General features: G+C 34.1%; 1 protein-coding gene and 1 long non-coding RNA gene across 2 annotated transcripts in view; one reads left to right on the forward strand and one right to left on the reverse strand.

The window, feature by feature from the left end:
• Positions 1-13456, reverse strand: part of DCN (decorin) — a 36406-nt gene that overhangs the window by 14655 nt on the left and 8295 nt on the right. The window contains exon 3 of the mRNA XM_068668064.1: positions 2729-2841. Coding sequence (XP_068524165.1) covers positions 2729-2841 — 113 coding nt within the window. The remainder of the gene's footprint in view (positions 1-2728; positions 2842-13456) is intronic.
• Positions 5281-6994, forward strand: LOC137848731 (uncharacterized). The gene is made up of 2 exons (XR_011091497.1): positions 5281-5457; positions 6767-6994. It is a non-coding gene; the product is annotated as an uncharacterized lncRNA (long non-coding RNA).

The raw sequence follows: 13456 nt of genomic DNA on the forward strand, positions 1-13456 counted from the left end.
TTAAATATTCCCTTATTTCATACTTTTCTACCTGTTTGCCATATTCAACAGCTGCAAATTTTAACTGCTCTTTGACTTTTTAAAAAATTTTATTATTATTATTTACACAGAATATCTTTGTAGGTGTTAAGTCCTCTTGTTCTTCCATTTATGAACATAATCAGATACTTTTGTATTGAAAGAAAAGCCACAGACAAGGTATAAGTAGATCCTTTCTGCTGACTTCAGCTTTTAGTACAAATTGAACTTCAGGTTCAAACTAACTTGTTCATGAAAAACTTTTTAAAAAACTATTAGTCCTATGGTGAGTGATGTCTGCAGGATTATTTATTTATTTATTTATTTATTTCCATTACCAGTATGAGTTGGGATTTAGGGAATTGTTCCCTACTACAAGTAGTCACTTTATGCAAAAGATTGACTACAGTTTCTGATTATTTCAGATTTTGGATCAATAATAGCTATAATATATGTAAATCTTTCTGCTTTAGTAGAGCTTAAGAAGATTTCATAATTTAGAAGGAGTCTAGAAAATTTTTAACATTACACTGTCAAACACAAGCCATGTGTATTTGGGAATATGATTTTTAAAAGTATATATATGTGATATATGTACATTTACATCACACACATATCCTTAAAACAAAAAATGACAATGGACCTCTATCAACAGTAAACTTTCTCAAATTTATTTATTATATTGATTAAAAGCAATATTCCCCTTTCACTATGGCTCTGAATAATATAAGGGAGGAAAATTATTCCCAGATCTTACACAAGGAGAATGATGCCTGGCTAGAATAAAGATGGTGCCCACTTACATAAATGTACTCCATGGGTAAATTATTATGTTGTGGAGGAGACAAGAGGATTCTTTTTCTGTCTTGAGTATATCCAAGAAAACCACATTGTTTTAAAGTCATTTGTTGAAATTTACATTACTATTGTAAAAATTTCCACAGGTGCCTAAATATGCCCTAGGTAGTTTGGGGATTAAGATGAAGAAATGACTGACCTGAAGTTACCTATTTAATTCAGTATTAAATTAAATAGTATTAAATTAAATAAATATCTGTTGTAATTAGGAAAAGAACATCCATAGAATTAACACAATGAATTATTATTTGCAAGTGCTCAACTCACAGCACAAGGTATAATAAAAACCAGAGCTAAGTGACAAGTAGGCAGAAGTTATTGGTGCCAGTACTTTTCACCCTCAATACTATGTTCTGATTCATTTAATGCAGTGACATGAGGAAGGATTTCAAAATAAGTCAGGTGAAATAGGGTATAGAAACATCTGTTTCTCTTTGCTGACTATAGGCTACACAACTAGATCAGATGTAGATATCTATACAGTAGTTGCTAAAATTATGTGACTAACCTCATTGTGATTTGCTCATGCAGCTCCCTCCATTTTGGACAGACTGTCATTGCATCCCTAGTAATTGCTCAAATCTTTTCTTTCTGATGTTGAATTAAAACAAAAATTTAAGAGAGCATTTGGAAGAAATTAAAGAGAGAAATGCTTATAGGACTTTTTCTCCAAGTAGAAAGGGATAAATGTAACTTCTTGGTTGAAAAAGTACTTGCTTGGGTGATGGCATCAGAAATATGAACAGTTGAAGTGGGAGTTGGCTTCTTGGTAGCAAATGGGAACAATAGAATTGAAAGAGGTTGTGAAGTGCCAAGAAAGTGAAGTCAAGTGATTCATAACGCTTATAATCAAAAAGGATCAAATGAAACTGTGCACAGAACAAAGAGACTTGGTGACAGGCTAGAAAAATAATTTCTGCTGCAGTATTTTGAAATATATCTGAGTTAGGGTATTACTTTCCAATGCAGAAAAGTATTATTATTATTAATTATTATTATTATTTCTTAAGTCTGGAAAGAAAGATTTTTTGACACAATTAAAACAAGTCTATGAGGTATGAAATTTTAAGATGTTGATAATAAGCAAAGAAATAAAAGAGGAGGACCTTTGATAGAAGAACACAAATTTGGAAGCAGAGGAAGGTTTCTGATGGAAACTTGGAAAATAGGAGAACCAGAAAAAAAATGGGTATATAGAAAACAGGGAAGGAAAATATTTTTAGCAAAGAGAAAGAAGTCAGTAGTGTTGGAAGAGACTGGAAGGTAAAGAAGGATGAGGATGGAATTTTGGTAAGAGAAGATTTTTGGCAAAAACATAATTTTATTGTAGTGAAGTGGGCAGGAGCTTGGTTTGAAAGGGGAGTTGAGATAAAATCATTAAAGAAAGCTGAATATAATGAAGAATATATATAGCACTGAATATTTATATTCATAAACAGAATATATACAGCACTCCTTGAGCTCCAAGGTGGAACAGGAAGGCATACAGTAATGAATGATTGAGGCAGCAAGATTGGGAACGATTTTCTTTTTTACTAGAAATAACCAAACCACCATGCCAAAGAGAGTGAAAACATAAGTAAATAGGTGAGAAAAGTTACAGTGGGGATCAAGAGACTGAAAGGGAGGCAGGTACAAAGAGATTAAATCAGACGAGGAACTTCCATGACAGGAGAAGAAAGTTTACAAGAGAGGAATTGGAAAGAAAATTAATAGGCAGGGCTGGTGGAGGAAGATCACAGAGCATTTCATCAGTTTTCCTTAAAAACATGGATACCAGGCCAAAATCACCTTTTCTATCCCCCGCCCTTTTTTTTTTTTTTCCCAAGTAATAGTTCAGCTATACACTTACATGAAGATTCTTCAAGTTTTTGAAATCTCCTTCTTTAATTTCAGTTATTTTGTTGTTCTGTAAGTCCAGCAGAGTTGTATCAGGGGGAAGGTCTTTTGGCACTCTTTCCAGACCTACGAACAGTGAAAAGAATAAACAATCGACTTTGAAAGAAACTTCAAATAGGGGTCAGTACTTTCCTTAGTATTTACCTTTCAGTAAACATTTCTAGAACTCATTTCCTGAAGTATGTTATGAAGACTTATTTGACAACATTTCTGTCTCCAAAGTGTCGAAGAGAGTTTTATTTTGCAATGTCAAATTAAAATGTATTTATTCACATTTCCATTCTTCCTTTTTCCAAGTTACAGAAAAGACTGAGTTTGTCAAAATTATTTCTAACACATTTAACTCTGATGAATTGTGTGAATAAAAATTGCTTTCAGAAGGAGGTATGGCATTTATTAGTTTCACTGTGTGCTAAATTTTTTGGACAGAGAGCATTTCCTGCTATTTAAATCAATAAACTTTTCTTCAAAGAAGTACGATGGCTAATTATATTCATTTCCAGAAAAATATTATTTATTTGACAATAACTGAATAACTTGCAGTGAAGTCCACCTTAAAGAAAAAAAAAAAAAAAAAAAAGACACAAAACCCCCACTTTTCTTTCAGTTGAAACTATGTGAAACTATGTCCAAGTTTTCTGGAGAACAAATCTCTTGGTTTCACTACAACTGCCAAAAGAACATCAGACAGTTTAAATTAAAGACTCTCTTTGGGACTATTTTCTGAATAGCTGATATGTAAGTCCAATGAAGTCATGGAAATGAAATTATTTAGTGTTAAATAACACTCACTTTACCCAGCTTTGCTTTCGTACTGTGACTTGGAATAGAGCAAATCTTTTATAGTCATTCTGATTTACCACAAAATTAAAATGTTCTTTCCTACCTAGTCTTCCTTTTTACAGAATATGAAATTCTAAATGAATGGCTAGTAGGAATAATTTATAGCCATTAATAACAGACGTGTATTTTTTTAAGGAAGAATGGGCTTTTTAACAATAAAGGCTTAAATATTTCTGAAGGTATACTCAAACTCTCTTAAAAAGATCTATCCGTAAGTATCACCAGTGTCTCCCCAACAAATCCTGGAATTGAGACTTCTTAAGTTATCTTAATATGGGTGTAGCAGACCTAAACTTTTGAAAAGTGCTTCTTTTACACTTAGCTTTAACTGATGATAGTACTCTGTGTAGAACACATTCTGTTGTCCCAACATTGGTTGGTTTCTGAATTTAAAAACATCCTAGCCACTCTTCCAAATTTATCTCCGCCCCCTCCCCCTCCCCGCCAAGTTCTCAAACATTAGCTAAACAAGTATTAAAATATATGTCTGATATTTATTAAAATTGAGTACAATATAGATTAACCTGGTTAATCTTTAATCCCATCAGAACCCAAAAGTTTTAAAATGCAGAATCTTCCAGCTCCAGATGAATAAGTAAAAGGATGTACTGTACATAAAATGACAAGAGTATATCTCATATCTCATGTTATTTACTTTACTGATTTTCAGAGCATGAATAGATGGTACAGATTAAGGTTCTTCATATTACTAAAATATTTTTTTTCTCATTTAGGCATGAAGTTCATTTTTCTAAAGGCAGTTGCAAAACCCTAATTATTTTCAGAAATGTGGGACTAGAGCTCCACATAAACAAAAAAATAAAATAAAATACCATATAATTTGCATGTTGTGTTTGGAAAATTTCTGTACTCTGCAAACAACAGTGATGTCAGCAACTAAAAATTCTCTCCCCAAAGCAGTTTTTTTAAGATCATAATTTTGTTATGAGAAGTTTTCAGAGTCTAGCAAATTTTAATGGTATTTTTCACATATAAATGCAAAAATTGATTGAATTATTTGGATACAAATTAATATTACTATGTTGTGCTTGTCAGTACATTAAATTTCCAGCTGTACTCTTCAAGCTTCACATGTCAGATTCTACAAGCTCCAACATTTTCTGTGAATGAGGTAGAACTGATAATTTCACAAAGTAATGAAGTGGTGGTTCGTATTATAGTAAGACAACTGTAATCAGATAACCCTTTGTGAACAGTGATTTATAAAAGATTATTGTACTAAAATCTAGGAGGTACAATGCAATTACTAGCTCTGCATACAAGGAATAAAACTGCCATCCCTAAAAATATTGAACTTGTTTTATTACCTACCTCATGTATATTCTGTTATGTGATCCTGAAGCCATTTCTAAAAATGGTTTAGTAAACAGCTGAATTGAAACCATGGTATATGATTTTTCCTTAGCTTGTCTGAGTTTTGAACATATGGAGAGCAAAATATCATGCATTGTGTATAGGAGTACAGGATACACCTCATGTGCCATAGAGATGTTACATTAATATTAAGCAGTACAGTACACCCACCAACTGACAGCTATATCAAATAGAGCTCTCCAGTGACACAACAGTTTGTGAATGGGTGGATCTGGACACTGTCTTATAAAATTATCAACTAATAATTCAGGATTAAACTGTGTTTAACTTGTGGACTGGATCCAAGTGTTTCACCACTTGTCCGATCTACATTGATTTGCACTACAACAGCACTTCTACTTGTATTCTACATCTATCCCAGACCTGCAAGCTCATGAAGCCAGTCTCTTCTCTGGAGTTTTGTTGCCTGAGGAGCAATCCTTCAAGTCTTTCTAGTCATAACAGGTCAGTACATAAGCAGCGCACATGAATGGGGGAGTCTAACATGACAGCGTGACAGAATTTGAAATGAATCTAGAAAACTGCAATCCCACTAGAAGCTAAAATAGCTCTTGAATCTTAAATTAGAATTTCCAATACCCAGGATGATTCTTGGATTCTTCTGGCTGGAAGACAGAAGAATTTAGAGGGGAATTGTGGGCTGTACATATGACTTATTTCCCATGACTTAATGCCCATATACTTCTGAAAACCTGTTGTAGTGTGACTCTATGTCCACTTACTAATGCCTTTCTGTGAAATTATATAATGTCAACTGACAGAGGAGCTGGTACAGGAAAATACCAATTGAGTCACTTCTTAATCATTTTTAAAACATTTTACACAACTATTTCAGCTTTTTTTTTTTTTTTTAATATATTTACATTCAAGCTTGTGAATATAAAAAAGAAAGCTATATGGCAATTTTTCATAGCAGTCTGACTTTTTATGTGAATACTCAGTGATACAGAGTTTGGTATTCAGTTCTCTGGAAATATTTCAGGCCTCTGGTTTCCAAGATTAACATAAAACTGACTAAAGATTTTGATATTTCTGCCTTTCTATCTGTTAATTTGAAAGTGCATATTGTTTTATTAATTTTGATTGAATAAAACAAGATCAGTTATTATATAAGTTGTTAAATGCGTTAAAAAAAAAAATCATGAATGAGCAGAAAAGAGGGGCTCTTTTGTAAGAGCCCCACCCTTACAAAATGCTTGCTTACACTGAAATTAAAATCCTAAATATTCTGGAAACATAAGGGACTTAACGAAAGAACTTTTATCTTTAGTCAGAAAATTATTGCCATTTGCACTAAAATAGTTCTCAAGAGAAATCATGTCTACCTTACTGAAGCTAAACAAATATCCATTCCTGCAATATGTGCCAGATCATTCTCTGCAGATTACAACAAATGGAAATCTTCTTCTATCCTACATCATCAACCCCTAGCACTTAGCGATTCCCACCAGCAGACATGTATGTGTGTAAACATGCATGGACATGACAATACATAAAGAGTAGAATATACCAGAGAACATTAATAAAAATAAATAAATAAATAAATAAAAGTAAATGAGCTTGAAACACTTCCCCTTGTTGCTCAGGATCAACTGTACTTTTATTTTCCCAGCAGAAGGTTTCCTATTCTTAACTTATTCTTAGACTAGTAAATACATCACAGATTTATGGAATAACTAATATAACAATATGATAAAATGTATTAGAGGGATGCCTAGCAAAGCTGGATCATCAATGGATTTCTTTCACATAGACAACAAGAACCCACACTCACTTTTGGAAGTACTGTGAAGGAAAGGCTCATCTAGAGTCAATTAGAAGATGTTCAGTAGAGAGAGGTTACCAGGACCAGGAATCTCTCCATAGCAGGAGGATGGAGATGAAGGTAACATTTCAGAAATTATGCTTGTCTCAGTGGGATCCTACCTATGTGATGTGTAGTATTTTCTCATTATTTCTTAAATAAATTAGATTAACACAATTGCAATGTCTGGCTGCTTATCTGTGATTACCTCTGCTTTTGGAAAGGACAGAAGTCTGATGGGTCTGGAGATTTCATGAGACCAGAAACTAAGCACAAATGAGCCAAACTAATGATACAGTGAGGTTGGTATAATTCAGCCCTTATTGAGTCCCTGAGAGAGCAGCAATCTGTGGCTAGTCATCTCCTGTGTAGTAATAGACCAGCCCAACTCACACATGCTGCCATTGAGCCAGCCAAACAGGTGTAGGAGATGTAGCAAGGATTTGGGAATATTGTGAGGACTAAAGAGGATTAGGGATTTTGATATACAAAGCAAGCTTCATTACTTTTGCAGCTCAGGGAATTACCTGATCTGCTGCAGGAGCTGTGATCAAGTGGCTGTTGAATTGTTTAACCCTCAAAATGTGAAGGGTGGCATTTGAAACCTCCCCACTATGAAGGGGCTTCAGTTCACTGCTCCAGTTTCTCAGAACTGAGAATCAGAAACGTGGCATGAAGCCACATTTCTGCTGAAGCCATACAATTATGCAGAAAAGGAATGCAAGATTTATGGGGCTAGTGCGAGAGATGAAGCAAAAAGGAGTCTGAGTCTGTAGTCCAGAGATGAGGACACTTCCCTGGGAACTGTATCCTTGCAATGCTGAGACCACATAGTCAAAATAAGAAATATGTGACTGGTGCCAATTGCAAACAACTTAAAGCAGCAGAGCCTGGTTTATTAAATAAATAGATATATTCATACATATATATAGATATATTATATATATATATTTTCCCAACTCCTATCCAGTTTACAACAGACAGAGATGGGGCTTTTTCCCCTGAATAAACATTCCCTTTCCCAGCTTAGGAGAAAGGGTCAAAAGGCAGAGGGAGACCTGAATGCTGTAGCTCAGATACATGTGTTATTGCATTGCAACACTCACGATTATTATCATAGGGGCCATAAAATGGGGCTCTTTTCAAGTCTCCTTTAGTTTCCACTAACAGCTGCTGCCAGCTGAAGAATTTGGACTGAGTTACATGTAATTCCCAGACGTGGTCATCAGCGGCTGCTCTCCCGGTGGGGGCAGTCTCTCCAGCAGCTGTCTGTTCTTCCTCTGCTATGTGTTCTTCCCTGCTCAAAGCCCAGCTCTGCCTCATCTCAACAGTGGGCTGTGTGGACTCTGGGATGAATGGGGTGAATGGCAAACTCATGGGTTCAGGAGACTTAGTCAGGGAAAATACAGGACTCAAAGACAGCTTTCTGGAAGGATGGCAGGGAACTTAGCGTAGTGTTGAATGCTTTGGAATAGAAGAGTTCACTGAAACTTTCCCAGTCCGTGTTCTTCAGTATTTACTGGAATTTGTTCTCTATTGTGTGGGATTTGAAAATAGGAGTGGTTTCACAATTTGCATCCTGCCAACCACAAAAGTAAGAAACATTTTTTTTTCTTTAGAGGAGTACCCACAACCTCCTTCTCCCTCCCACTTTCAAATGAAAAGTCTGTTCTTTACCTTTCCTTTTCTTATTATGAAATCATCAGTACTAATGGGAACATTTTAATTAAAAAAAAAAAAAAAAGCCTGAAGAATTGGAGAATTATTTTTTTCTCAGGTGATTTATGAAACAACAACAACAACAACAAAAAGAGCAACACAGTTTCCACTGGAATCCATGAAACTCTTAAAATGCAACCATGACAACCATTTTTCAGATATTCTTCCTGCTCTTCAGTCTATAAGATTCATGTTCCATTAAGATCCTTTTGGGACTTTTAATAATTTTCTTCACATATTATTATTTTTGTATACCTCTGACCCTTCCCATTGGAAAGAATGAGAAAATGAATTCCATTCCCTGCTGAGATGGCCTTTCACAAAAGTAGACCAACTGGTATACTACTACACTGTTTCTTTGTTTATCTTCCCAAATTTTACAACATTGTTTTCCAGAACAGAGTGAGGAAAACAGGAAAAAAAAAAAATGATACATTATGATCAACTGTGCAATTCCATTATGATAGTGTAAAGAATTGTAAAAACCCAAGGAAAGGTTTTAAAATGAATGCATAACTTATCTGCTCACTTCCATTTCCACTCACTCCTTGTAGTGACCACATATTTCAAAATATAACAAATATTGTAAACTACATATTTTATGAATTATTTTTCTGTGATAGTCACATTTCTGGTACAAATAGACTCAGCCTCCTGTCTCAAAATAATAATAATAATAATACCAATGAGTAATGATACATTCTTAAATCTTATAATCAAGCAAATACCATTTCTGTGTTCTTTCTGACTGACTTTATGTCAACGGTCTGGAAGATATATACCTTATCAAGAAGGACAGAATTCTTTTAGAAAGGAAGAAAAATATTTTTGAAACAATCATTAGTCTTCAGGGATGAAGACATTATGTAAAAAATCAAATATCGTGAGATTTCTGAAGTAACTGCTAGAATTGCCAACATTACAATTCCCACTGTCATGGTTACTGACATAAAACATTCTATCAGAGAACAGCAACAGTCCTGTGTGATTCATGCAATCTGCCAGCATGGTATGCATCATGGATTTAATCAATGTGGATGCAATGCAGATGTACTATGTATGACTATTCGTGCACTGAGGTGAAACATATATTTCTTATGAATATTCACAGTATTCAGAAGAGAGTATTTCAACGACTGTGGAAATTTCTAACATTAAATTATGAATGAACCTTTGGATATTTGATATTTGCCTGGGTCACAGTTTAAGCAGCAGGCGATAGATACAAGTCTACCACTCTAAATCTTTACTTTGTGATTTACCAGAATTAGCACTAACTCAAAGGGGTAGCCATAAAGAGTGGTTTGGTGGGATCTCCTGTACTTTCCAGTAAACTTACACTTTCCTTTTCTCACCACATAGTCATTGCACAGCTCTAGTTTTATTATGATCTGAGGGCAGAGGTTTGTTACTGGTATTTTAGGGACATGAGCATTTTTCATAAATGTTTTAGGATTGCTTTCAACTTCCTTTCATGCAAACAAAGGAAGAGAGCCACTGTGAATATGTCTGAACACAGTGAGTAACATTTAAATAAATGTTGAGATAATTTCATGAAAGAATTAGAAAGTCTGCAGAGCTGTTATCTCCCTCTTTCTAACAGATTATGTTATATATATTCTAGTGACTCTTTGACATTTTCCTTATGTTACTTATTTATTGTATTGGTTATTTAGTGATGTACTTCCTCCAGGTCATCTGAAACAGTCATCTCTTCTCCACCACAGAGTGAGAGAAATAAAGAAGAGAAAATAAATTTTAGCCCCTGACCCTGAAAGCTGCAAGATTTTCATTAGATTCCTATCTTAAGTTCCTTTCTAATTTTTCCTCACCTGTATCTGAAACTTACTATAGGTCTCCTTTATTAAATATTTCTTTCATGGCTTCCCTTGAAAAAGTGTTCATACCTTCCTTCTTAAATCTTTCCTATTTTATCTGTCTTCCTTTCGTGTTCATACCCTCCTTCTTAAATCTTTCCTATTTTATCTGTCTTCCTGTTTTTCTAAAGTTACCATGAAATCAGGTGGGCTTCTAGTTTTCACTTCTTTTATATTATTTCATATTTATTACATTATTTTTCATATTAAAATAAAAACTGCCAACATCCTCTCCTTAACAGATTTTTGTAGAACTCTAAATAGTTTCCAGGAAATGAACACCAGGCTAGTATGGGATATCTTCCTAGGTGTCTTCTCACCTAAGAGCATGCACAGAGAGTACACACATAATCTTTAAATGTTGATTTTCACTTTTTTCACTCTTTATAGATTGCCTGAGAAGTCTACCATAAGATTGCATGTATAGCAAATGTAACCCTGTTGACAATGTTGTACAGACCTGTTCAAACCATCAATCCCATGAGCTGAAAACTACCTCACAAAAAACAAACAAACAAACAAACAAAAACCCTACAACAACACCCAGAAAACAAACCATCCAACCAAACACATACAAAACAAAAGAACAAAACCCACAACACCTCCCCCATGCACACACATTTGTGGGCATGGGCCTTGGTTTTAAAGCTCCCTGTGGGACTGTGTTCACTGTTTCCATCACTTTCCTTGCTGAGATGCCAAGGAGAAATTTCTGCTCTACCTATTTTCTTTTCCTAGTGTTTTCCTTTCATTTTCTAGACAAAAATGCTCTGCATGAATGAACTTTTAAACATAATACAACAGAATTCTAGCATTTGCTATTACTGTTAGTCAGGACAAGTATATAAAACAGGAGAAGTAAGTTTCAAAAGAATGTACAATGCATTGTAAAGCACATATTATTTGACCTGAACTTTATGAACAGACAAAAATATATTCAGAAAAATATATATATTTTTTCCCCTGTAACCACATGGTAGATCCAGGACATGGATAAAGTGAAACACAGACCAGTGAATCCAAAGTTGATAAAGAAAGTCTAGATATTATACTCTCAAACCTGGGTTAGAAAGATGTTTTAAAGATACACTTAAAAATAGAAACTTTTTTAAATGCCATGGAAAACTGAACCATGTAAAAGTATTTTTCTTGAGAGGCTGGAGGCTGGTATTGGTAGTTTCTTGCTATTACCATTGGTGGATTCAGGTAGGACTCAAATTCCTAGGCCACATCCCTACTGGTTGAAGGTTCTCTTTGAACTCTGGGAAGGAGCCTTTGGACTCCCTAGCTCTTTCTAAGACTTGGCAGGGAGTTTTTAGCAGGTGAATAGCACAGGATTTGTGTCTTGAAAATATCAATAGTTTCTAAACAATTATATCTGTTACCAAATACTACAACATTTAAAGATGTTGAGAATTTAATACAAATATTATAAATGTCCATAACATCAGTAGATGTCAGTAGTGATTATTTAGTATGATTGAAGTGCTTCAGTTACCTGCTATGTTCTGTAATGACTTAACAGTTGACTCACTTTTTTTTTTTTTTAGCTATCTATTAGTTACTTATTTGTACTGTGGGATATTTTAGAAATGAAACCTTGTTCTATCATGAACCAGAAAACAGTTACTTCTTGTACCACTTGCTTTTGGCACTCAAGATTTTCATTCCTGCCACTACATGTATGCTTTCTTAAATTGTATTTTCTAGTCTAAAACAAGTGAATAAATCTAGAAACAAAACAAAAACAACAAACAAACACACACAGGTGGTAACAGTTACCTTGGAGCAGGCAACAAATAAAGAGAGGATGTATTTGGAATGAACTAACTTTCACTGAGAATCAAGTCTATCAATGGGAACTGGAACATCAAGAATTCAGGTAGTAAAACTAGTGGTTTATAACAAGGCTTGTCTTTTGTTCTTACAGTGGAGAAAGCTAATATTTCATAACTATAGATCAGTCTACATCTATCCAATATTTTTCTTCTTAACAACTTTTCAACTTTTCTAATTATTTTCTTCTTAATTTAATAATTGTTTCAGGATTTACTGAGCATAGGACTTTCTTTCATGGTTTCTTTAACTTCCAAGATAGACCCAAAATAGTATGTAAACTGAATAGATAGTAAAATTTTTATAATCATGGTAAATTTATTGAAAAACAACGTTGCTACCCTCAGTTGGCTTTTTCATCCTTTAATTTTATCACACATAGCTTAATAACTTAACCTAAAAGCTCAACAAGTAAAATGTAAGTTAACAAAAACATTTATTTTTAAATTATATTTATTAATATCTGGTCATTTAAGATAATGGTCATTCCTCTTTTTTGTTGTTGTTGGTTGTTTGTTTCTTTTTTTTTTCTAATTGCACTTTTAGAAACGTATCAGATTTTGAACTAAACATTTAGCTATAAAAACTATGGTTTAGAGAGGATAGTAATGGTAGAGATTTAAAAGCTGAAGTACTCAGCAGTTCCTGTTTTTCCATCTATTTTCTTGGACTCATAAAATGACTGAGACTGATCACCAATAATGTAAATATTATTTTTCTTTAAGAATATTTTGTGTTGACAATGGAAATTCAAATCAAGGTATGTCCCAAAGGAGTTAATTTCCTTTAAAAGGAGAGAACAGGTTCCCAATCACAGATATGATCAGAAAGTGGGTGTTTAGTTATTTTTGGAAGATTTTATACAAGGTAAATTGTCTTTTGTCAGCAAATAAATTAGCTGTTTTCATGTTAGCATTATCCAGGTGTTGAAGGGCTATTAGTTAATATAACTTAGACGTTTTATACACACAGATAAACTGTCTCATGTTACTGGATCCCTGGAATAATGTTTTACACATCTGTGAGCTTTTCACCTGCTGATCTCAAAGTATTTTTCAAATACACACTCCAGCATCCATGCTGAGCTTCAATACATGCTTCTTTACAGCTGGAGAAACCCTGCAATTCTGAGCTGTGAGCAAAGCTACAATTTAAGATGTAATACAGCTTGAACTTTAATTACTGACATTCATCTCTCCTGCACTTT

The sequence above is a fragment of the Anas acuta genome, chromosome 1 (assembly GCF_963932015.1).
Source record: "Anas acuta chromosome 1, bAnaAcu1.1, whole genome shotgun sequence".
NCBI classification, from domain to species: domain Eukaryota; kingdom Metazoa; phylum Chordata; class Aves; order Anseriformes; family Anatidae; genus Anas; species Anas acuta.